At 40.3% G+C, this 26313-nt stretch overlaps 1 protein-coding gene and 1 pseudogene across 1 annotated transcript in view; both read right to left on the bottom strand.

The window, feature by feature from the left end:
* Positions 1–26313, bottom strand: part of IPO9 (importin 9) — a 53382-nt gene that overhangs the window by 26674 nt on the left and 395 nt on the right. Inside the window, exons 2-5 of the mRNA XM_008685187.2 lie at positions 5240–5301; positions 4892–4978; positions 3767–3968; positions 294–382 (exon numbers count right to left, since the gene is read on the bottom strand). Of these exons, the coding sequence (XP_008683409.2) occupies positions 294–382; positions 3767–3968; positions 4892–4978; positions 5240–5301 (440 nt within the window). The remainder of the gene's footprint in view (positions 1–293; positions 383–3766; positions 3969–4891; positions 4979–5239; positions 5302–26313) is intronic.
* LOC103657711 lies at positions 15236–17691 on the bottom strand (annotated as a pseudogene).

Raw genomic sequence — 26313 nt, 5'->3', positions numbered from 1 at the left:
ATGAGAGGCTAGAGGGAACACGGAACACCAGGTCCTCAAGGGTTGCAGGATGCCAGGAGGTAAGAGATATGTGAAGAAACGATGCACATGCTATTTCATTCTCTTATCAAAGGCTGACCCTCACAGTTATAAATGAAAGATCTAAGGTTAACCCAGATTCGGATCTCTGTCAGTTCTGGTCTTTAAGTGTGGGGATCGGCAGCAAACACCACAGTTCCCCGCACGAGAGGTGGAGACTGACCAGAGCCTGAGCAGCGCTTAGGTGCTGTGATCTTGGAGCTGAGATGTCCTACCTCGGCCATGGTGAAGATCTTATACATCTCTGGAAGAATGACTGGAGCGACGAGCGGCATCTGCGTGTCCGTTACTTCCCGAGTGAATTCTACAAAGGAAAAAGGAGCACTATAAAAAATACTGCTTTATAAAGAGGTAAGTGGGAAAATTTTCAAACTGCTTCTAAGTGGCAGTTCCCAAGCAGATAGCATACAGGTAAAGACACTGGCCTGGTGGTCTTATCCTGGGGAAGGAAAAGGTCCAAGAGTTATTATCTGTTAGAAGGGGAAAGAGAACAGCACAGAGATAAAGGAAAATACCTAAGATCGAGAAAAAAACTTTATACAAATATTGAAAGAAAGAAAAAAAAAACATATTGAAAGAAAATCTGTAAGAGCTGTGTAAAAGTCCTCGTAAGGTCACGTTAGGGAAATCTAATTTATGTATTAATCTAATTTATGCCCGATCGTCAACATCCAGGTGCACTTTGAGGTGTCTTACCTTTGGTTCCATTTTCAATACTCTCCCTTGGTGAGTTGTTCTGATGCACATAATAAAACATATGCAGACTTATTAGGCTTCAATTCCACTCTGTTTACGTTACTCTTCCCAGTGAATGACATTTATTGACCTAGAAGTCAGAGGCTGCTGCTCATTGGAACAGAAGGGATTACCATATGGATGTGGCAAAAAGCAACCTATTCATGAAATGAGACTTGAAGAAGGTGAGGGAAATAGGGGTGTGTCTTTCTCCTCACTTTCGACACAAGGCACTGAGACAGCATGAAGGACCCTGGGGTTCACGTTACTACTCTGTGGAATACAAGCCCTTGAGTTCCAGTGTCTGTTCACTTTATCAGCTGCTTTTCCTGGCAATTCCACATTATCACTACAGAAATGGAGCTAATCACCTGAGACATTTCTCAGGAGGGTCTACAACTAGAAATGCATGTTGGCACTTTCAAGGTTAATATACCCCATTAATTTTGAACAATATCAATCACCAGAAGTCAAATGAAGATCAAATATTCAAAACTGAGTCTTCTTTACTAGCTTGAGTTCCTCCTGAAGAATAAATTCTTTTTTTTTTTTTTAAAGATTTTATTTATTTATTTGACAGAGATAGAGACAGCCAGCGAGAGAGGGAACACAAGCAGGGGGAGTGGGAGAGGAAGAAGCAGGCTCATAGCGGAGGAGCCTGATGTGGGGCTCGATCCCATAACGCCGGGATCACGCCCTGAGCCGAAGGCAGACGCTTAACGACTGCGCCACCCAGGCGCCCCTGAAGAATAAATTCTGAACTCTGAATAAAATGAGTGTTTTATTTCATTCAGAAATCCAAAGAAATTAGTACAAACAAATGTGATGAATAGCATATTAATGTAAACAAGTTTTATCAAAAATGTAGTTTAGCTTAATTCTACTAATAAAGTGCTTAATCACATTTTTTGCTCTCCTATAATCATTCCCAGTAGTCCCAATTCATTAACACTTTATAAGCTCAAGTAGAAAATAAGTTTTCTGAGGTCACTCAGCAAGTCAGAAAAGGTGTGGGGCACTGGAAATATCTCAATCTCCAAACTTCTTTGAGACTAAAAAAAGCTATATCTGTGGTCAAATATTTCAATCCTTAACTGCTATGTTTGCATTTCCTTCACACCATTAGTGTTAGTTCTCATTTACAAATAGATAAGCCTTAACGAAACCTTACTAAAGGCTTAAAAAAGTATATAGTATCTTAAAAAAACCCACAGAGAATCAGTCCCATTCTCCTACTGGGCTCCTGTCCATACACCACGCCCCACCATCTTCACGCACGCCCGAGTTGCTGTTGTGAGAGCACCGTCTATCCTCATCTGAAAATATGTGAAGCAGCTCTCTGGGAATGGAGGTTGGCAGCTATCCATCCCATGTCTGCTGACTCCAACATAAAACAATACCCATTTCCCCATAGTTCTTTCCCTGTGGCTGAAAGAAAAGTGATCTCACTGAACAATGATTTCCTTAGTCAAGCACAATGATGGTTCCACAGTATTCCAACTATGATAAATGTACAACTGCCTTTCTCCGTCAGGTTTTTAAAAAAGCTGAACTTTGTGTTGGAAGACTGGAGGGGAACAACATATCTGTTCACTGATATTCTGGAACCATCAGGTTGTAAATAAAGAATCCTAGATGGCTGATTCCACAGAGAGGGGTATATGAAATCACCTGAACAATGAGTCATACAAGAGAAGCAAGAAGTAATAAGCAGGGAATTAAAAATCTGAACAAGGAATGTTTTGATCTTTTCGGTAAGTCTGCTCTATACCCCAAGCACCTATCACAGATAATTAATAGGAATAAAACAGGTAGTTCAAAAAGGCAGCCAGGACATGGGAAGAAGAGGTTTGAAACAAAAGGAGATGAGGAATTTGTTTTTGGACAGAGAATTGATGTTATCTACTGTCTAGTAAAACTGGGACCAGATGCCAAGTTCAATAAACTGAGAGTCAAAAAAAAAAAAGAAAAGGCATTCGTAACTAGGTAGGAATACATTTCAGGTAAGCTAGCAGGGCACAGAAAAAGAGATAAGATATAGGCAGACATTTCACAAGTCTGTATGAACTGAGCGGAAACACAATTTCTAAAAGATCAATAGAAGGTGGCTGATATCCAGGTTAAGGGGTCCTTGAAGGCAAAACAGCAGTGACTTCATCTAGGGGGTGGGGAAGCAGGGCAGAACTTGAAAGACTGGGAAATTCAGGTTCTGGGTTCTATGTTCTGTGAGGGATTAATATATTAATCAAGCTTAGACAAGATACCCATCAAATCTCCTTAGACTAAAAGTATTTTTCTGCAAAATACTTTTTTTTTCTTAGAACAGAAAGAAAGAAAAAGATATCAAATGCTACATTCGCTAAGCCGACCAAATGAAGTTAAGAATTATATAGCTACACTGTTTCTATCTTCTTCCTTATATTCCTATAAAAATTTTATCTGACTGTTCTTAAATTTGCCTCGGTTGAACTAAGTAGAAAATTAATATAATAATGATAATTACCGTAACGGCTAAAATTTACAGAGTGCTTACCTCATGTCAGTTATTATGCTAGACAAATTTTAGCTTATTTAAACTTACGAAAAGACTCCTTCAGGTAAACACTATCATTATCTTCATTTTATATACATGGAAACTCAAGCTCAAGAGACTAAGTACCTTGGGTCAACGTAAAACCAGAGTATGATTTGAAATCGGAGTCCTTAACTACTATGCGGTTACTCTATCCTTAAGTGTTTAAGGTTTCATAGTAGTAGAAATACTATATTAACTTAATTCTCTGGAAAGAGTCAATGAAGTGGGAGGATAGACATGGAGATAAAAACTAGGGAGGAGGAGCATCAGGAAGAGCTATAAATTTCAATTCCTATTGGTTAGAGCCATTCCATCACATAGTCTCTTATAAGTGTTCTTGGGATCCAAGTACCAATACCAGGGAAAAACTTCTGATACCTGTCAGCACTCGCATGGCTCCATGGACTGCATTTAAATCTCCGCTCATCAACATCTCCATGAGCAGGTTGAAGAGTTGGGGCCAGGCTTCAGGCCAGTCCCAGTGGGCAATGGCTGACACTGCATAGGCCACACTGGAGCGCACCTTACTTATTGATTCTCTCAACCCGTTGGGCAATAGCTCCCGGATAACAATTTTTGCCTGCAGAGGAGAAAAGCCCACCTGCCATTAGACCAGGTTATAAGTGACTGGCGGAGTTCTATCCAGTTTATGTGTTGGAAAAACAATGCGTGTAAGATACTGCATATCTATCAAAAATCTCCAGTACACAAACTTGACAAATCATTCATTCAGACAGTTCATCTGTGATCCCTAAACTTATCTGTCCATTACAGCAGCCATCAGCTACCTGCGGTCCTTTATATTTAAATTAATTAAAATGAGGTGAAATAGGCAGCAGCTCTTTCTGCTAATCAAATAATTCTCCTTACCCTTTCTGTAGTTTCAGGAGGCCTAAACTTGGGTCCTGTCCCCGTGCTTTAATAACCCACCAATTTTGCACCCAAAAAAAAAAAAAAAAGGGTGGGGATGAAATAAAAAATTCAGTTTCTCAGTTTCATCAGCCACATTTTAAGTGCTCAACACCCATATGCAGCCAGTAGCTACTGCACCACACAGCACAGATACAGAACATTTCCATAACTGCAGAAAGTTCCAATGGACAGTGTTGTCTTAGACCTTATACCTCAAAATTTCTTGGGGGCCCAGAATGGCTGCATAGTGCTGTACTAAGTAGAAACATTATTTCACTTAATCCTCAAACAACTCTTTGAAGTTGAAATTTTAATTTTAGTTTTAGATATTTAGGAAATTGAAGCTTAGAAGTTAAAATACTTTTCTAGTATTTTCATAGTTAGTAAAAGGCAGAACTGGAATTTGAACACAGGTCAGCCTGATACTGGAGCTCTCTTACTTGCAGCATGTTGCCCACTTGCCAGCTACCAACTGATCTTTTCTCCCTAGTCTTCTGATTGCCCTAGGTTGTCAAACAATGGTGACAGCTCAGTCTCTTAAGATGGTCCCTCAAATCTCTATAGGAAGACTAATCAAATAATTCTCCTTACCCTTTCTGTAGTTTCAGGAGGCCTAAACTTCTCTGATTGGGCACACCAGTGAGTCTCCACATATTGCTTCAGAATGACTGATGCCAGCTGCGAAGAGAGTAAGCCAAGTAATACAGCAAGAAAAAGACTTTCTTCATATATAAAAATCATACACACACACACACACACACACACACACACACACACACATATGGCCTAATACATTCATTTGAAGTATATCTAAATCTAGTACAAAATCCTAGGTTATTTATAAATTGACATTAATCCTTTCTTTTTCCAATAAGAAAGTTTCATTACCAAGTAAAAAGGGAAATTACTCATAAATTGGGCCAATCAGTCTGGACTTACCTGACGGATTGCCAATGCTCCCTGGGGGTCTACAGTCAGCTCTGCCAGGTGAACACCAAATTCTGAAAGAGAAAATTTTATTGTGAATAAAAGCCCCCAGGAAAGCCATAGGAATATACTGAGCTTTAACCCTAATGCCAACAAAAAAAATTTCAGAAAGGAGATTGATTTATTGCTTTTAAAAGTGCTGATAATTGCTAAGATTGGTTCTTCTAAATAAGAGAAACAGCTGGCCTGCAGGACACGGCTGCTCACAGTGAATAGTTCCAGCGCTCTCATTTTCTCCAACCACTGCATAGCATCTTCCAGCCATCTTCTCTTCCAAGATGGCAACACCTTCCTCTTAGACCAATGGGGTAGTAGCTAATTGAAAACCAGTACTAACTCCAAAGAAAAATTAAAAGGTGAGATTTCAGGAGTTGCTCTGATATACACTACCACATAAGAGATGATGAAGTCTAAGAAAATCTGGCTTTTAAAGAGGTTTAGTCCTAAAAATGTAACTGTTATAAGCAAACAGCTTCCAACAAGCAATGTGAGCAGTAAACTTGAAATGCATATTGAGAGACTTATAAACAACGCTTACTCCCACATTAAAATTTAAATCCTTCAATGTGATCCATATAAAAATCTCAATGATTTTTTTTTTGCAGCAACAGAAATTTATCCCAAAATTCATATGGAATCTCAAGGGACCTCAATCTTTTTTTTTCTTTTTTTAAAAGATTTTATTTATTTATTTGACAGACAGAGTGCGCAAGCACAAGCATTATTCTCAACAGCCAAAAGACGGACGCAACCCAAGTGTCCATCCACAGATGAGCAGATATAAGGTGGTACTACACACAGAACTGAATAGCATTCAGCCTTCAAAAGGAACGACATTTCGCAATATGCCACAACTGCTAAAATAGGTGAACCTTGAGGACATTATGCTAACAAAATACATAAGTCACAAAAGGGCAAATACTGTATGATTCTATTGATATGAGGTACTTAGAGTAGTCAAGGTCATAAATACAGAACGCGTAACAGAGGTTGCAAGGGGGTGAGGGGGGCGGAACCGGGAGTTATTATTTAATGGGTTTACAGAGTTTCACTTTTACAAGATGAACAGAATTATGGGAATGGTGGTGACAGTTGTACAACAATGTGAGTGTATTAAATGTCATTGAACTGTGTGTACTTAAAGATGGTTAAAATGGTAAAGTTTATGTTAAGTGTATTTTATTATAAAAATAAAAAAAATAGATCTAATTTACACTTGCAAAGGAGTCTATTGTCAAATGCGGAAGAAGAACGTAAGACCAGGAGTGCATCATAATTGTCACACTTCACATTTTAGGGCTGTGCTATCCAACATGGTAGCCATTACCTCCAAGGGGCTACATGCCACCTGAAATGTGACTAGTGAGGACTGATGTGCTATAAATGTAAAATATACACAATATTTTAGTAATGTTTATTGAAATGATACTTTACACACATTAGGTTAAATGAATACAGTTTTGAAGATTATTTTTACCTGTTTCTTTTTACCTTTTCAATACAGCTTTTAGAAAATTTAAAATTTCACCTGTGATTATATTCCTATTGGACAGCACCGTTCGAGAGAATGAATGGTAGGTTTTCAGATGTGTTTGGTTGTGGTAGGTGCACAGGTTACAACAGGTGTACCATTCCCTTTTGGAGGGAGCTATAGATCAGTGAGGTTAAGAGCATGGGTTCTGAAATTAGGCAAGTTTAGGCTCAAATCCTGAAACAACTATGTTTGAGTTTAGGCAAGTTACTTATATTTTCTAAACCCCCATTTCCTCATCTACAAAATAAGGACAACGGTATCAAGTTTCCAAGCAATCCTGTGAGAACAATCCATGGCACACAGTAAAAACTTTAAAAATCAGCTACTGTGGCAATCCCTATCAAACTCCACAATGGCATTTTTCACAGAAATAGAACAAACAATCCTTAAATTTGTAACCACAAGAAACCCCAAATAGCCAAAGCAATATTGAGCAAGAACAATGCTGGAGGCATCCCTGATTTCAAATTAATTTACAAAGCTATAGTAATCAAAACTGTATGTAACTGGCATAAAAGTACATAGATTAATGGAACAGAAGAGAGCCCAGAAATTAACCTATGGTCAATTAATTTATGACAAAGGAGGCAAGAATATGCAATGGGGAAAAGGACAGTTTCTTCAATAAATAGTGTTGGGAAAACTAGACTTCTATCTTACACCATATACAAAAACTAACTCAAAATAGCTTAAAAGACTTGAATGTAAGACCTGAAACCATAAAACTTCTAGTAGAAAACATAGGTGATAAGTTTCTTGATGTGAGTCTTAGCAATGGTTTTCTGGATTGACATCAAAAGCAAACATAAATACGTGACTACAGGCACACCTTGTTTTATTGCACTTTGCTTTACTGTACTTTGCAGACAATGAGTTTTTTATAAATTGAAGGTCTGGGGCAAACCTGTGTTGAGCAAGTTCACTAGTGTCATTTTTTCAGCAGCATTTGTTCACTTTGTGTCTGTGTCACATTTTGGTAATTCTCACAATATTTTAAACTTTTTCATTATTATTACATTTGTTATAGTGATCCGTGATGAGTGATCTTTGATGTTACTATCGTTAAGTGTTTTGCAGCAACACAAACTGTGTCCATATAAGATAATGAACTTAATAATAAATGTTTGCTATGACTGCTCTACTAACTGGTTGTTTCCGCTTCTTTCTCCCTTTCTTTGGGTGTCCCTAGTCCTGAGACACAACGATATTGAAAGTAGGCTAATTAATATCCACACAATAATCTCTAAGTGTTCAAGTCAAAGGAAGAGGTGCATGTCTCACACTTTAAAAAGCTTGGTGAGGAACCCATGTCCAAAGCCAAGAGAAGCTGAAAGCTAGGCTTCCTGCGCCAGTTAGCTAAGTTGTGAATACAAAGAAAAAGTTCTTGAATGAAATTAAAAGTGCTACTCCAGTGAACACACAAATGGTAAGAAAGCAGAGTCTTATTACAGATATGGAGAAAGTTTTAGTGGTCTAGACAGATCAAATCAGCCACATTCCCTTAAGCCAAAGCCTCATCCACAGCCAGGCCCTAACCCCTTGCAATTCTATGAAGGCCGGGAGAGAGGAAGAAGCTGCAGAAGAAAAGTGTGAAGCAGCAGAGGCTGGGTCATGAGGTTTAAGGAAAGAAGCCATCTCCGTAATATCGAAGTGTAAGCCGAAGCAGCAAGTGCTGCTGCAGAAGCCACAGCAAGGATCCAGAAGGTCTAGCTGAGATCCTTCACGAAGGTGGCTACACGGAACAACAGATTTCCAATGTAGATCACAAAGCCTCAGCCCGGAAGGTGGTATGTAGGACTCTCACAGCCACAGAGAAGTCAGTGCCCGGCTTCAAAGTTCCACAGGACGGCCCGACTTGCTTGTTAGGGGCTCATGTAGCTGGTAGACTTTAAGCTGAAGCCAGTGCTCACTTAACTATTCTGAAAATCCTATAGCCCTTAAGAATTATGCTAAATCTACTCTGTCTGCGCTCTATAAATGGAACAACAATGGCTGGATGACAGCCATTTATAACATGGTTTACCGAATATTTTAAGCCCAGTGTTGAGACCTATTGCTCAGAAAAAAAAGATTCCTTTCAAAATAGGACTGCTCACTGACAATGCACCTGGTCACCCAAGAGCTCTGATGCAGATGCCCAACGAGATTAATGTTTCATGCCTGCTAACACAACATCCAGTCTGTAGCGCAAGGATCAAAGAGTAATTTTGACTTTCAAATCTTATTATTTGCTCAGGTAATGATCCCAGGGTCCTGGGACTGAGCCCTGCATTGGCCTCCCTGCTCAGCAGGGAGTCTGCTTCTCTCTCTGCCCTTCCCCCTGCTCATGCTCTCTCCCTCTCTTAAATAAATAAAAAAATTTATTAAAAAAATACATTTCGTAAAGCTATAACTGCCATACATAGTGATTCGTGTGATGAATCTGGGCAAACTGCAAAGCTTCTGGAAAGGATTCACCATTCTAGATACCACTAAGAACATCTGTGATTCATGGGAAGAGATTAAAGTATCAACATTAACAGGGGTTTAGAAGAAGTTAATTCCAACTCTCATGGATGTCTCTGAAGGGCTCAAGACTTCAGGGGAAGAAGTAACTGCAGATGTGCTGGAAATGGTGAGAGAACTAGAATTCAAAGTGGAGTTTAAAGATGTGAATGAATTGCTACAATCTCATGATAAACTTAAATGGATGCAGGGTTACTTCTTATGGATGAACAAAGAAAGTAGATTCTTGAGATGGAATCTACTGGTGAAGATGCTGTGAAGATCTCTGAAATGACAACAAAGGATTTAGAATAATATATAGAGTTGATAAAGCAGTATCAGGGTTTGAGAGGATTGGCTCCAATTTCGAAAGAAGTTCTTCTGTGGGTAAAATGCTATCAAACAGCATCGCATGCTTTAGAGAAATTATTTGGGAAAGCAAGAGTCAACTGATGTGACACACTTCATTGTTGTCTTACTTTAAGAAATTGCCATAGCTGCCCCAACCTTCAGCAACCACTGCCCTGATCAGTCGGCAGCCATCAACATCAAGGCAAGACCCTCCATCAGCAAAAATATTATGACTTGCTAAAAGCTCAGATGATGATCATTTTTTAGCAATATTTTTATTTAAGATATGTACACTGTTTTTTAGACATAATGCTACTGCACAATTTAACAGAATACTTAACAGAAACATAACTTTTTTTTTTTTAAAGATTTTATTTATTTATTCGACAGAGACAGAGACAGCCAGTGAGAGAGGGAACACAAGCAGGGGGAGTGGGAGAGGAAGAAGCAGGCTCATAGCAGAGGAGCCTGATGTGGGGCTCGATCCCAGAACGCCGGGATCACGCCCTGAGCCGAAGGCAGACGCTTAACCACTGTGCCACCCAGGCGCCCCCAGAAACATAACTTTTATATGCACTGGGAAACCAAGAAATTCATTTGACTCGCTTCACTGCAGTATCTGCTTTATTGCCCTCATCTGGAACTGCATCCACAATGTTCCCAAAGTATGCCTGTTACAGCTAAAAAGCTGATGCACAGCAAAGGAAATCAACAAAATGAAAAGGCAACCTACTGAATGGAAGAAAATATTTGCAAATCAAATGTCTGATAGGGGTTAATATCCAGTATATAAAGAACATGTACAGCCCAACAGCAAAAGAACAATACAATTAAAACCTGAGTGGAGGATCTGAATACACATTTTTTCCAAAGACATACAGATGGCCCACAGGTACATGAAAAGATGCTCAACATCATTAATTATCAGGGAAATGCAAATCAAAACCGCAATGAAATATCACCTCACATCTGTTAGGATACTATTATATTATCAAAAAGACAAGATATAACAAGTGTTGGTGAAAAAGGAACCCTTGGTGCAGTTGGCGGGAATGTAAATTGGTACAGCCACTATGGAGGTTCCCCCCAAAATTAAAAATAGAACTACCACATGATCCAGCATTTTCACTTCTGGGTATTTATCCAAAGAAACAAAAACACTAACTCAAAAAGATATATGCACCCACATGTCCATCGCAGCATTATTTACAATAGCCAAGATATGGAAACAAACTGAACGTCCTCTGACTAATGAATGGATAAAGAAAATGGTATGTGTGTGTGTATGGTTGCCAAAGATGACAGTGGTGTGGTGGGGAGGGGGTGGGTGGGGAGGAGACGGCCAAAATGGATGGAGTCAAAAGGTACAAACTTCCAGTTATACAGACAGTCAGTCATGGGGAAGTAATGTGCAACATGTCAGCTATAGTTAATAATACTGTATTGTATATTTGAAAGTTGTGAAGAGAATACATTTTAAAAGTTCTTTCCATAAGAAAAATAAAAATTCTGTAACTAAAATAAAATCATATATTGTGATATTATTTTTATTGCCCACCATGAGTATGTTGCAAAAAATCACTTATTGTGCTATTATTATGTTTACTGCTCATGAGTACATTGTTCGGATTTCCTATCTCTATAACTAAAGTTACTTTCTTCTTTTTTAAATTTAAAATTTTTGTAAACATTTTATTTATTTGTCAGAGAGCGAGCAGAAGCAGGGGGAGTGGTAGGCAGAGGGAGAAGCAGGCTCCCTGCTGAGCAAGGAGCCCAACACTGGACTCAATCCCAGGACCCTGGGATCACAGCCTGAGCCGAAGGCAGACTTTTTTTTTTTTTTTTTTTAAAGATTTTATTTATTTGACAGAGACACAGAGGGGGAGGGAACACAAGCGGGGGAGTGGGAGAGGGAGAAGCAGGCTTCCCACTGAGCAGGGAGCCCGATGTGGGGATCGATCCCAGGACCCTGGGATCATGACCTGAGCCGAAGGCAGATGCTTTACCAACTGAGCTACCCAGGTGTCCCTAAAGTTACCTTCCATGGTAAATTCTAACTATCACAATTGGATTCCACTGGAATAGCTATCCAAAGGATATTTATACAAATAGAAAAGCTTAATACCAAGAAAAAGTCACCCATAGCAGTGTTTCATGTTCAAGGCTTATCCAAGTAAACAGGTTAAAAGCTACTGAAAATAATCTGTCTCTCTCTCTCTCTCTCTCTCTCTATTTTTTTTTTTTGAGAGGGAGGGAGGGAGGGAGAGGTGGAGGTGCAGAAGAGAAGGAGAGAATCTTTAGCAGGCTCCCTGTCAATGCGGAGCCCAATGTGGGGCTCGATCTCATGACCCCAAGATGATGACCTGAGCCAAAATCAAGAGTTGGAAGCTTAAGGGACTGAGCTACCCAGACACCCCAGGATCTATGTCTACATTTTTTTTAAAACGTTTTATTTTGAAATAATTCCTAGATTTAAAGAAAAGGTGACAAAGAGCACATAGTACACAGAGTTCATGGATATCCTTTACCCATATTCCTCTGATATTAACTTACATAACTGTGGTTCAAGGATCAAAACCAAGAAACTAACATGGGTATAATACTATAAACTGCAGACTTGATTAGAATTTCACCAGTTTTTCCCCCTTACTGTCCCTTTTCTGTTTCAGGATCCAATCCAAGATCCCACAATGTACTTGGCTGTCACGTCTCTTCAGTTTCCTCCAATGCATGACATGCTCTCATTCTTTCCTTGTCTTTTATGACCAGAACACTTCTGATGAATAATGACGAGTTACTTTGTAGAATGTGTCTCAATGTGTATTTGACCCTAGTTTCCTCACGATCATATTGAGGTTATTCATTTTTGGCAAAAGTATCAGAGAAGTGACGCTGTGTCCTCAGTATATCCTATCAGGGAATACATAATGTTGAAAAATTATTGGAAATGTTAACCATGATCACTTGGTAACGTGGGGCCTACTGGGTTTCTTCACTGTACAGGTACTGTTTTTCCCTTTGTGACTGATAAAAATCTTGGGAGATGGGGCGCCTGGGTGGCACAGCGGTTAAGCGTCTGCCTTTGGCTCAGGGCGTGATCCCGGCGTTCTGGGATCGAGCCCCACATCAGGCTCCTCCGCTATGAGCCTGCTTCTTCCTCTCCCACTCCCTCTGCTTGTGTTCCCTCTCTCGCTGGCTGTCTCTATCTCTGTCGAATAAATAAATAAAATCTTTAAAAAAAAAATCTTGGGAGAGATACTTTGAAATTATGCTAATATCCTGTTTCTTTTTAAACTCTGACGCACTAATTTTAGTACCCGCCTATAGATCCTGTCTGTAATGATTATTAATGGTGCTTTTGTATTTCTTTTATTCTCTTTACTCCTATTTATTGCAATTCTTTTCTAATGAAGAACTGTCTTCTTTCCTTATCCAATTATTTATTTTATTCTATAATTTTATTTTATTTTATTTTTTTAAAGATTTTATTTATTTATTTGACAGACAGAGACAGCCAGCGAGAGAGGGAACACAAGCAGGGGGAGTGGGAGAGGAAGAAGCAGGCTCATAGCGGAGGAGCCTGATGTGGGGCTCGATCCCATAACGCCGAGATCACGCCCTGAGCCGAAGGCAGACGCTTAACTGCTGTGCCACCCAGGTGCCCCTATTCTATAATTTTAATCCAGTACTATCATTATTTAGTTTCCCAAATTGTTCTACTTTGGCCATTGCCACTCTTTTCACCTGGCTCCTATATACTTCCATACACTTCCAGCCTTTTTCACAGCACCGCCTTTTTTTCTGCTATAACAAGATACTCTAGGCTTATCTTGTATTGTCTCTGCCTAAGCCCTGGAATCAACTTTTTCTCCAAGGATCCCTAGTGCTTATTTTATTGGAGAATGCTATTTCAAAACCAGATCTGGACGCTAGGTGTGCTCATTGCTGCTGAGGTATCACTGCCCTCTCAGAGAACGGCAAGAGGAAATCTATGTATGTATGTGAACGTACGCCTGTACATCTCTCCATCCATTACTGACACCTCACATGCCAATCCAATGCCTCAAAGTTCATTCCACTTCTTTTCCTGACGTAACTTTTTCTCTACCACTGATAAATCTGGGTCTCATTTTTTTAAAAAAAGATTTTTTTATTTGAGAGAGTGTGTGTGTGTGCGCGCGCGCAGAGGCGAGGGGGAGAGGGAGAGAGAAAACTGCAAGCAGGCTCCATGCTTAGCGTGGAGCCAACTTGGGGCTTGATCTCACCACTGAGATCACAACAGAGATCATGACCTGAGCTGGAAACCAAGAGGCTGATGCTTAACTGACTGCACCACCCAGGTGCCCCGGCTCTCATTTTCTACAATAAACTGACTTACTCGTTTCAATCCTAGTGTACATGTAAACTAATCACAGAACTATTAACTCATACTCTTGTGAAAAACAGATATATTAACTGGAAGACAATTTTTGTATATAATTCTTTTTTACTTTAATCTTACAATATGCAGTCAAAATACTATTTTCCGAAGTTACTTAGTTAATTCTTTGCTCTCCAACACTTAATAATAGTTATGTTATTCATTTGCAATACAGTTAGGTTTATTTGTTACTACTTCCATTTTGGGCCCCCTCCACTGTCTGATTTTAATTATTTATTTTAGGGGGTACTACTATGATTCTCAGTCAAAGCTATACAAAAAGTAATATTCCAAGATGTGTTGCTCCCTCTTCATTCCTATTAACTTCTTTCCCCCCTTTCCCCACTCACTCCACATAGGTAACTGATCAGTTTCTGGTTTATCTTTCTTGTATATCTTTTGCATAAATGAATAGATACATCTATATTTTCTTATGTCCTCTTGTTTACATGAACAGTTCTTTTTTTTTTTTTTTTTTTAAAGATTTTATTTATGTATTTGACAGAGATAGAGACAGCCAGCGAGAGAGGGAACACAAGCAGGGGGAGTGGGAGAGGAAGAAGCAGGCTCATAGCAGAGGAGCCTGATGTGGGGCTCGATCCCACAACGCCAGGATCATGCCCTGAGCCGAAGGCAGATGCTTAACCACTGTGCCACCCAGGCGCCCCTACATGAACAGTTCTATACTGTGCTTTTTTTGTAGTTTTTTTTCCAATTAACATTATATTCTGGAATTCACTCCAAATCAGTTTGGATTGATTTTTTTTTAATAACTGTGTAATATACCATTGTATAAATGCACTTTTTTCTCAAATAATCATATATAATGTATATATACATTTTTTAATAACTGTGTAATATACCATTGTATAAATGCACTTTTTTCAAATAATCATATATAATGTATATATACATGCAGTTAGACTGCTTCCAATATTCTGCTTTTATAAACAATGCCACAGTAAACAAGGCTGTGCAATATATATTTTCATATATATTGAAGGTGTACCTTCAGGGCAGATGCTCAAAAGTGGGTCTGCTGGGTCAAAAGGTAAGTACAGGGACACCTGGGTGGCTCGGTTCATTAAGCCACTGCCTTTGGCTCAGGTCATGATCCCAGGGTTCTTGGATCCAGTCCCACACTGGGCTCCTTGCTCAGCAGGGAGCCTGCTTCTCCCTCTGCCTGCCGCACTCCCTGCTTGTGCTCATTCTCTCTCCCCCTGACAAATAAATAAAATCTTAAAAAAAAAAAAAAAGGGTAAGAGCATGTGTAGTGTTGTTAGGTATGGCCAATTTTCCTCCAGAAGGGCTGTACCAATTTGCATTCCCACTAGCAATGTTAAGAGTATTTTTCCACAGCCTCATCAACAGAATGTGGTATTGTAATTTAAAAATTTTGCCAGTCTGATAGATAAGAAATGGTATCTTGATGTTGTTTTAATGTGTATTTCTCTAATCACTTTAAACTTTTTTTTGTATGACCGAGTGCTTTTGGCGGGGGGTGTGATTTGTCTGTCCATGTCTCCCTCCTATTTTTCTACTAGAGTTTTTTCGTCCTTTGTTCCTTTTTTCTTTTTTTTTTTTTTAACAGTTTAATCTTGTTTTATTTTCATAACAAGACTGTGAGGTTGGTAAGGCAGGTATCATTTGTGAGATTAAGCAGGAAGCTATGGCTTAGAAAAGCTAAGAGATTTTGTCAAGGTCTAAAAGATACTATGAATCCCTGGTTTCGGCTCTGATGTGTAAAGGCTATCAGAGACCAAAAGCAGCTGAAGACAGACCTTGAAGCTTACTCTGCTGTTCTCCGTGGTGTCCCTGACCCTTCCATTCCAGGTTCGGTTTTCAGGGGCTCTGCACCACAGGCAAAACTCCACGCAGAGGACCCAAGATAGTACCCTTCTCTGTTTTGGGGTTGCCCACGAAGGTACGAGGAAGAAAGCAGGACTCTAAATCAGTAACTGCCCACTGAGGAATGAAGATCAGTTCTATCCTTCCAGTTACCTTCCCCAGAAGACCAACCCTGAGTGCACGATTCAGAGAAGATGGTTGGATCCAGCCAGTTCACAACAGTGACAGACTCACAGAGATACATGTATCATTTTGCATAAATACATAGTTCATACTGTTTAGGCCCAGGGATTTCTGGGGGCTGCCATACCTTGGGGCCTCTCAGGGAACCAGGGCTCTTCTGCCAGGCTGCCCCAAGGAGAAAGATCCAGCCCTCTCCTCAGAGACAAGGGTGAGTATCAGCAGCTTTTCCTGGCAGTGCCCTGAAGCTGCAACAGGGCAAAGGGCGAGGAAAAAGACTTCACTGAACACCTCTCCACCCAGGGTCATGTTCCAGTACCAGTACCAGTCTCAGCACACAGAAAGGTTTTTGCTTGTTGCTTCTTAACCACAAATGATGGCACAAAGGTATTCCAGAGGGGCTGGCATGGAGGTCTTTTAGGGACACCCCCTGACTCAATTCTTGGGGCAGGGCCATCAGGAGGGGCAGGGGACTCAAGGTATCTCGGGCTCCTCCAATGGATCTGGTTGAGCAGGATCTTGACCTTGTTCCAGTGGGAGAGATCCTACTTGGGTCAGGTGGAAAGATGTAAGCCAGCTCTGCTGGGGCCTCTAACAGCTTGGGAGGGTTGGCACTAGGCACCTCTACCTTTAGGGGTGAAGCTGTCTCCTGTGTGTGGCTGAACAGTCTGTGCCCCTTATTGCCTGGGGCACGAGAAGGTGGAGGTGAAGGGGCGAGGGCTGGCTCCTTTTCCCCCTCCGCTTCACGATCCCCTGAGGGCCTCTGGGTCTGCAGCTGCAAGTAGAGCTGCTGGAGCCTTGTCATCTGCTCCAGCACGAGGCACAGGTGTTCCAGGTATTGGAGACCGTGCCCTGTGACCCATGCCTAGGTTAGGCCCCAGGTACCGCACCATCTCTGCTTCTTCCGTGGCTGCCTCTAGGTCAATCTCTGCTTCAGTGGCCTCCGGTTCCCTTGCTCCAAAAGAGGCATTTCACATTCAGGCTCACTTAATGGCTTCAGGGAGCGGTAGTGTTGCGACATGACGGCGGGGGACGTTGGGAGCTGGTGGGACTGCTCCAGCACCTGCTCCAGCTTATAGGTGGCCAGGAGCCTGCCTAGGTGGGCAGGAGGTTCCATGGCAGCAGGGGCAGGGGCTCAGGATTCTCTGTGGGCTCAAAGTCCAGAGAGTCCTAAGAAAGGCCCAGTGAGGTGGCCAGGGGGCTGTTCCGAACCACCATCTCGACTCCTGAGTCCGGAGAGGCCAGTTTGAGAAGTGGTTCCTGCCTCCTGAGACCTCTCAGCTCTTGATCCCCCTTCCAGGAACACCCCCCCTTCCAGCAACCTTGAGCAGTGTCCGGGATCCGTCTGTAGGTGCTGCTGACTCCAGGTACTATACAGCTGCATGCCAGGTCCTTGCCAACCCCATCTGCCATCTCGTAACACCTTGATTTTCAGGACAAGCCCTTCCCTCCTAGCCATGAGTCATCTATGCTGCCCTCTCCTAACCCCATCCTCCTAGACAGCACCCCCACCCCATTCTTCTTTCCCAGATAAAGACAGGGAAACACAGCCCTGTTTTTTTTTTTTTCAGAGGCTTCAATTTTCTTTTTTTTTTTTTTTTTAAAGATTTTATTTATTTATTCGACAGAGATAGAGACAGCCAGCGAGAGAGGGAACACAAGCAGGGGGAGTGGGAGAGGAAGAAGCAGGCTCATAGCAGAAGAGACTGATGTGGGGCTCGATCCCAGATCGCCGGGATCACGCCCTGAGCCGAAGGCAGACGCTCAACCGCTGTGCCACCCAGGCGCCCCAGAGGCTTCAATTTTCTAAGAGTTCTTCATATACTAAGAATATTATCCTTTTGTCTGTGTATATGTTGTGAAAAATTTCTCTCAGTTTTTCAGCTATCTTTAGACTTTCTACACGGTGGTTTTTGTCATGCAAATGAAAAACATTATTTTATGTAGTCAAATTTAGTTAGAAAGCCTTTCCTTATGCCAAGGTAAAGAAAAATTCATCCATATCTTCTAGAACTTATATGGTTTCATTTTTTAAATATTTACATTCCTAATCCATTTGGACTTTACTTTGGTGTGCGGTATGAGATACTGATCTAATTCCAAATAGCTACCCGTTGTCCCAGTACCTTTTATTAAAAAGTCCATCTTTACCCCAATGATTTGAGATGCCACCTCTATCTATGCTAAATTTCTGTAGGTACTTGTGTCTATTTCTATTCTATTCTATTCCACAGCTCTACTGGAGTATTCGCGCACAAGTGCCATGCTGTCTGTTTTAATTATAGAGGCTTTATATGATGTTTTAATGTCTGCTAGAACTAGTCCCGCCTCGAAGTTTTCCTTTTCAGTGTTTTTGGAGCTATTCTTTCATGTTTGTTTTTCTGTGAAATTTAGAATCAACTTGTGTACTTCTCTATAATGTTGAGTTGTTCTATCCAAGGATAGCATATGTCTTTCCATTTGTTCAAGTCTACTTTTTTCCCCATTTTTCTACAAATACTTTAATACATAACTCTGAAAGATAATTTTTCAATTGGGGTAAAATTCACATAAAGAACCATTTTATTTATTTTTTTGTTTTTTTAAATTAACCATTTTAAAATGAAAAATTCAGTGGCATTTAGTACATTCACAATGTTGTGCAACCACCACCTCTACCTAATTCCAAACCATCTCCATCATTCTAAACTAAAACCCGTACTCATTCAGCAGTTAGGTTCAAGTCTACTTTTTTAAGTCTTTCAGGAATGTTTAGTTTCCCCCAGTAGGTTCTTGTGTATTTCCTGTTAATTTTATCCCTAAGTATTTAATCTTCTTTGTTGCTATTGTAAATGGACTTTTATTTTTTTAAAGATATTATTTATTTTATTCGACAGAGATAGAGACAGCCAGCGAGAGAGGGAACACAAGCAGGGGGAGTGGGAGAGGAAGAAGCAGGCTCATAGCAGAGGAGCCTGATGTGGGGCTCGATCCCGTAACGCTGGGATCACGCCCTGAGCCGAAGGCAGACGCTTAACCGCTGTGCCACCCAGGCGCCCCTGTAAATGGACTTTTAAAAAACCACCACTATGTCCTCTAGCCTTTTACTGTTTGTCTATATGAAGGTTATTGATTTTTGCACTTTATGCCCTGCCTCTTTACTGAATCCTTAGATTCTTAACTCATTCTTATTACACCCTTATTTTAAGCTGCAGTTTTTTAAAAAGATTTTTTATTTTTTATTATTTATTTAGAGAGAGAGAGAGCGCGCATGCACGAGCGTGGAGAGGGGCAAAGGGAGAGGGAGAGACAGAATCCCAAGCAGACTCCCTGATGAGCAGGGAGCCCCACATGGCGCTCGATTTCATAACCCATGAGATCATGAACTGAGAGGAAATCAAGAGTTGGACGCTTAACTGACTGAGCCACCCCAGCGCCCCTAAACTGCAGTTTTTGATCCAATCTTATGGCACCTATCTTTTTGTCCGGGAAAGAAGAATTTTTGCAAGAGCACCACAAAAGAAGCCACATTCTTTCTAAAGCATTTGTTAAGTGATTAAATCACAAACTTCAAACCTGTAGAATTACTTCTAAAAATACTGAAATCCATTCTAATTTTTAGGATTAGTTTGGCTAGCCCAGACTCTGGTAAGTCTGTGAAACCTATTTATAAAAGAAAAAAACTGTAGGTATCTACAACCCAAAGATATGGGAGTCAACTTTCAGAATGGACTAAAACACTTATGAGTCAGATATAATTCTGGAAGACCTCTTGGATACCAACCAATGTTCAAGTTTAATGGAAAAAAGCTCTCCAAAATGCCTGTGTGAAATTCAATTACAGGAGAAAGGGCAGTTGTAAAGGTACCCACCCCCACTTCCTTTGACTTCAGATACTTAGCGTGATGGTGGATGTTAACTTTACAGTCCCAAGTCTGTTTAGAAGTCATTGTCCACCCAAGTTTAGCTTCCTTGGATATAGTCAACCAATTCTATGACACTTATGTGATATCATTCATACATATTCATAAATTACATGGGCCATACATTATTTTCTTTTAAAGTATTTATTTCAATTTTTGCATGGACCACTGTGATATGGGTTTTAATGTTCCTGGCAAGAGCACAATTTATGGATCATTATTACAGGGATGAACTAAAGTGGGATCAAGATGAACAAAATTTTTAATCATACGATGTGAAAAAGATACTGAGGTGTAAAAATCAGAGTTTTTGAGAAGGTTTGAAACTTGAGGCAAGGCTACAAAGCTTAAACAAATCTGAATAATTACCTTTCCAATGAAAGCACAGATACTGTTACAGTTGTAGGGTAACACTAAGGCTCACAGAAGGGAAAAGGAACCACCTACTTTCCATCAGTGAACACTGGCACCAATTAGAAGAATCGTTACAGCATGAAGACCAGGCAAACTCTACACACAGGTCCTGCCACGTTCAGGGGGTCCTTTCTCATCAACCTGAGAACATCAAGTCTACTCTTTTTAAAAGAAAAGCTTAGTGTGAATACATTTTTTTTCATACCAGTGTCAGAAGAAGGTAGTACTTTGGTAATGATAACAATAGCTGGGAGCTCTCCACTCTAACACAAGCTTTAAACTAATCTTGTCTATTATTGAGATCATCAAAGATCACACCCCAATTTCCACTAATCACTTTTCTTCATATACTGCTGAGATTGCAAGGGATGGTGAGAGCAAGAGGCTATCAGGAGATTAAGATCCATGTGGGACCAAGAAACCTGAGTCAACTAGGGGATCTGTACCTACAACAAGCATTATAAGATAGATTTCTCTGAAAGTTTATTTCCTCCACATAGGAAAGAAGAGGCTTGAAAGCTCAAGTAATATGATTCTCTGCTCAAAAGCATTAATGGGAAAGAAAATCTTCAAATAATATAATCACCATTAACTAAAGACAAATTTTAAAAACAGACTGGATAAACAACAGATTTTCTTTCAGGCTCCCACAGTTTCAAAACCAGTGGCCACATGATCAGCTCTGGTTTGGAAATCCCAAAATTTCAAAGACCAAGAACTCACTTGCGTTAGGTTGTAAGAGGATATGAGGGAAAATTCAATTATTATTTATTTAATCCAATTTACTCTGCCAAGACTATATACCCATTAGAAATACGGGGGTATCACCAGAAAAGAGTTTCATACCATAAAACTTTAGTTTATTTAAAAGCAATATGAAGAATTGTTTACAAGGAGAGATAGTGGTGGTATGGTGATGGGTGAACTCTGTGCTTTAAAACTAATGCACAGAAGGAAAAGCCAGAAAAAATATCCTCAAGTTCTCTGACTTGTTTTAAACCATCAACATGGTTGTTCCAATCTAGTGCTGATTTCTGCTAAGTAGTAAAAATCCTATTTACGGATACTTACTTAACAGAGACGATATATTTTTTGAAGAAATACAACTAAGTATATCTGTAAAGGAAAGGTACATTTACTTATATTTGTGTGTATCGAGGGATTTCCAGTTTTGATGATTGGTGTCTTTAACATAATTTCTTTAGAAAGCATTAGAAAGAACAGCTGAATAACTTGCTTTGGAATGATTAAGGCAGAAAAGTATAAGAGGCACAGACGTACATGTTTTATTTTGTCTTGCTTGAAAAGGACAATTCAGATTAAACTAAGATTCAATCTACAGTCAATTAAGCCGAAGGGGGACCACTGAAATGGGTTGTATGAAGTTTGCTTTCTAATGCCATTTTCGTTAGATTTAATTTCTCTAGTTCCTTTTCTCAAGGTGAAGTAAGATAGAGCCATTCTGTCAATCTGGGTTTTCACCCTGACTGTAGATTCTTCAGTACTTTAATCCAGCCCCAAATGGTATCCTCTGACATCCTTTCTAAGAAAGCACTTGCCCTCCTCCCTTAACTCATTCTCTGGAGTTTTAGACTTTTGCTCTGCTCTCTCAATATCCTTCCTCCCCTTTCACCCCACTGGGCAAAAATATTACATGTCTAAAACTTGGCTTAGAAGGGAAGATCCAAAGGAGAGCATGGAGGATAAAGGATAAGTTAAGAAACATATGCTATTGGTCTTAAGGGTCTACTAAAGAGACATGAGACTTGGTAGTGCATTGACAGGGAAGCTACTACTAGGAAGAACTGTGAACAGGGTTTGGCTGGGAAAGGAGGTAGTTCTGAGTAGAGCTCTGGAGAAGCCCCCCTTTTCTCATGGGGTTGGTAAGCACCACAAAACCACAGCTGAAAGGAAAAAGAAAACTCCACACTGGCCTTTTTCCGAGCGTGGCCGCCTTCCGCTCGGCTCAGTGCCCGCCACATGCCCAGGAGTGCGTCTGGATCCTTGAGGGGCTCCCTTCGCAGGTGACAGTGCTTACGCTATACTGTAAGAGAGCCAGAAAAGTGCCCATGAGAACCAGAAAGCAAACTTCCAGCTAGCAGGAACATCTCTCTAGGCATCTAAGATGGGGGAATCAACACAGATATCTGGGCAGCATCTGAATGCCAGGAAAAGTGAGGGAAAGATAATTCCCCCCCCTCCCCAGTTCAATATAATGGTGATGGAAAAAAGTATTTTATGTGATGTATCTGCTGGCAGCAAGACAGAAAAGACTAAGCCAAAGCCAAATGGTGGGGGAAAATGTCTTCGCTTCCAATAGACGGAAAGAAATAACTAAGAGAAGAAAATGACCTAGGGTCTAAATGTGGTTACGTAAGAAAGTCTGTTTTGCTGGCCTAGAGAATTAAAGCTTAGGAATGAAAACAACTCATTCTACCACTTGGGTGATGCTGCTCTTAGAGGAAAGTAGAGACGGAAGGAAAACCTTTATTCTAAGATATAAAAAAGTAAAGCATAAATACACCAAAAATAAAGAGCTGATATTCTCAAAAGTCATGGTCTTATAAGTTGGAAAAAAAGAGAAGCTCAGTAGACAACATTAGACTTTGATGTAAGAGATCTCTGGCAGTTCACAACCCTTCTGATCTTTTTTAATTATTATGTTTATAAAATGCTTGATATGACCCTGCCTATTAAATAAAATAAGAATTAGAGAATGCTCTAACAGATCAAAAGAATTTTATTTTTATTCTGTTGAAGCAGAACTCAATTCCTGCAAACTCTGCTGATCAAACTCAAAATCTCTATCTTCCTAAGAAAAAAAGAAAGGGTACCATTTATCTGCTAGAATACTGTAATAGCAGAGGCACTTCCAAACTTTCAAGTAATATGCTTCTCAATTCCGGATGGGAGTGTATCTGAAGAAGATGGTTTGTGGCACCATCTCCTTCTCTAATGAACCATTGTTAAATAGGGTTTCTATTCAGAAAGGTTTGTTGGGTTTCCCTCAGATTCCAAGTGACTGGGGAAAATGGAAAGCACCGGAACTCAAGAAAATCATTCCACACACCATGCTGATATTATCTTGATCCTTCTGAAATCAACCCAGTATCAGAGATGGATCTCTCACATATATACACTTCCTTGGCTTAGACTTAAGAGAGTAGGCTCCCACTCTGGAAAACATGATAACTAATTATTTCTTGGAAAATATCAGTTGGCAGACTAAATGACCAGAATGTACTCTGGGCTCCAGCAATCTCAATTTTCTAGGATAAATGCTTCTTAAAATCTCATCTTCCCAAGTATCTGGTCAAAACATGTCAATCTCTCTTGTCTGTCCATTTAACAGAGGCTTAACAAATGATCTGTGTCCTTTCCCTCAAAATTAGAAATTCTTCCACTTAAGCTCCAGGACTAGGACCTGGCAACCAAGGAAGGTGGTACACTTGTTTGTCAAAGGGAGCAGACTGGTTAATCTTATAGATCAACTGGGACCAGTCTTCCATGTGAGGCAATAATAAACAGTTCACAAAGACAGTGTGGTTATTTGAAGGGACAGAGGGACTAGAAACAACCAGATTTGGTTGTCATCTGACATTAGGCCCCAGGAACCAAAAAGATCAAAAGATTACCAGAATACAAATAATAATAAACACCAACTCTCAGACTTCTCATTAACTTCAAGTTTTTAAGGAAGTGTGTTTCCTAGGACCAGAAAGCAAGGTTCTTCCACTAGGATAAAATTAAAATGTGAAGCAACTCCAAAGGAATGGAAAATGATCTGTTCATTGATTTACAAGAATGGTTCCTACTTTGGCCTGCAGGGTGTTCTAATATGATAGGAAGAGCAGTGTCCTACCAGTTTCATCAGCACAGATAGTTGGCTAAACCCTGGCTGGGAAGCCAGCTGCTATATTTTCGTGTAAAGGAAGGCAATGGCTAGTGGAAAAGAAACTAGTGACCATGTTAAGGAACAATTTGAGACTCAGAATATAAGACAGGAGATACTCTGGACCCAATGGCAAAAAATAACTTGGCAAAGACCATAGAAGAGGAAAGGAGAGAAGCGAGGTACTACATCTGAGGAATGGACCATCACCCTCCATCTAAAAGAGGTTACTGTAAAGGGGTGAATTTTTTCGTTTTTAAATAAACATAAGGAATTGGATTATTTAAAAACGCAAATAGCCTCCAAAGGGTCCAAAGCACTGCAATCAACTCCAGAGACCTAGCCCAACCCTGTACATCACATCCTAACCCTGTGAGTCATATGCCTTAGTACTAGACCATCAATATCAGGTCACTGTATTATAGCCTTTTCATGTAGCACAGCATGCCTGATAGCACATTACCAGTAAGTTAAGGTGTGTGTGTGTTTCAGTCTATTCCTGTCTGTGGCCTAAATCAAACGCAAAATTCTGCACTTCTGTTTAATTTTAGATTTCAAGACCCCAAAAGATGAAGAAAATGAGAGACTAGAATTTCAAAAAGATCTCAAGAAGGTTATACAATAATAGACTATGCCTAGATGAGACCATGGCATTGGCTAGAGAAGGGATCAGAGCCCAAGTGGCACTGTTATTGGACAGTTAAAACATGCACCAAGGTTCACCTTTTGTAGGAAGGTGCCAGACATATGTGGGCACCAGGAACATTGAGCATCATTCAGGGAAGGCATCAGACCCTCAACTTTATTCAGGTAGTAACTTGAATGTGATGAGGTTCCTATGCTTTGTCACTCTTCACTTCCTCCTTCATATCCAAGGGAGGCAGAGACAATGTGAATAAAAAATTTTAATCTAGGAGACTATAATAACTGCAATCAATCTATGCATGGCTCTCAAATAGCTTTCTCCTAACCAGTGGTTGCTCCTATTGTAGGGTCTGACATTTTATAGAACAATGACAATTACAACTAGGCCTTCAAAATGGTCCTTAACCTATTATATTCCAAATCTCAATGTATTTTCAACAGAAGGAAGTTCACTTTCAATAGCGATCTCATATTGTGAGGGAATACAAGATTAAAGCGGGATGTGTCTGAAGTTCTTTTTCAATAAAAATCCTAAGCCTTGTAGGAGCGCAAACTCAAGGTTTTGAGTGTGACTGCTTAGTCCATGGACAATTTCCCGTATCTCAGAAGAGGTCTCTAAGAGGTGGCTGAGCTGGGGGAAATTCTAAAGATTTGCAGTTCTTCCAGTGAAGCCCTGACAGGCCAAATATATTTCTTACATAAAGACCAATAGAATTTTCCCTCCTCCTGTTTTAGGATCAAATTGTTCTTTGTAAAGTGGCTACACTGGGCCTGGTGAAAGGCCCACTCAGCAGGAAATTGACAGACAATCTCCAACTAATAGTTTATTTATTTTTTCTCCATCACTTTAAAGCATATAATAGGAGTACGGGGACAAAGAGTCAAAGACAAAGGATCAGTTCCTTCAAATAGAAACGAACACAGGAGTATTTAGTAAGTGTAAATTATTTTGAAAATTAACGGGGAGTACGATCAAGAAGGTGAATCATCTGCATATGCACTGAATTTGATTTCTGGAAAAACATTAAGAGGCAAAACGACAGCTAGGCTTATAACTCAGAGACAGAAACTTGTTTGATATGTACTAAGCTTTGATAGCCGCGTTCTCAAGGCTCTGCCCTCTCACCATTTCTAATAACTCCCCTTACTCTTTTCCCAGTACAACCGAGCTGGGGAAGAGGACAGCAAAAGACCCTGGTCTAAACTCAAAAATGTTTCCCAGACCACGCGACTTCCTCCAACAGCAGCAGGTCTAGCTCCATCTCGGTCCTCTGCAGATCCCAGGCTCCATCTAGCTTTTCTAGTCTCCACCCTCCCCCTCCCCTTCGAGGCTCCACCTCCCTCGACCCTCTCCTC

The sequence above is a fragment of the Ursus maritimus genome, unplaced genomic scaffold, assembly GCF_017311325.1.
Source record: "Ursus maritimus isolate PB19 unplaced genomic scaffold, ASM1731132v1 scaffold_2, whole genome shotgun sequence".
Lineage (NCBI taxonomy): Eukaryota > Metazoa > Chordata > Mammalia > Carnivora > Ursidae > Ursus > Ursus maritimus.
Note: the sequence above shows the minus strand (reverse complement) of the source record. Positions and strands in the feature narration are given on the sequence as shown.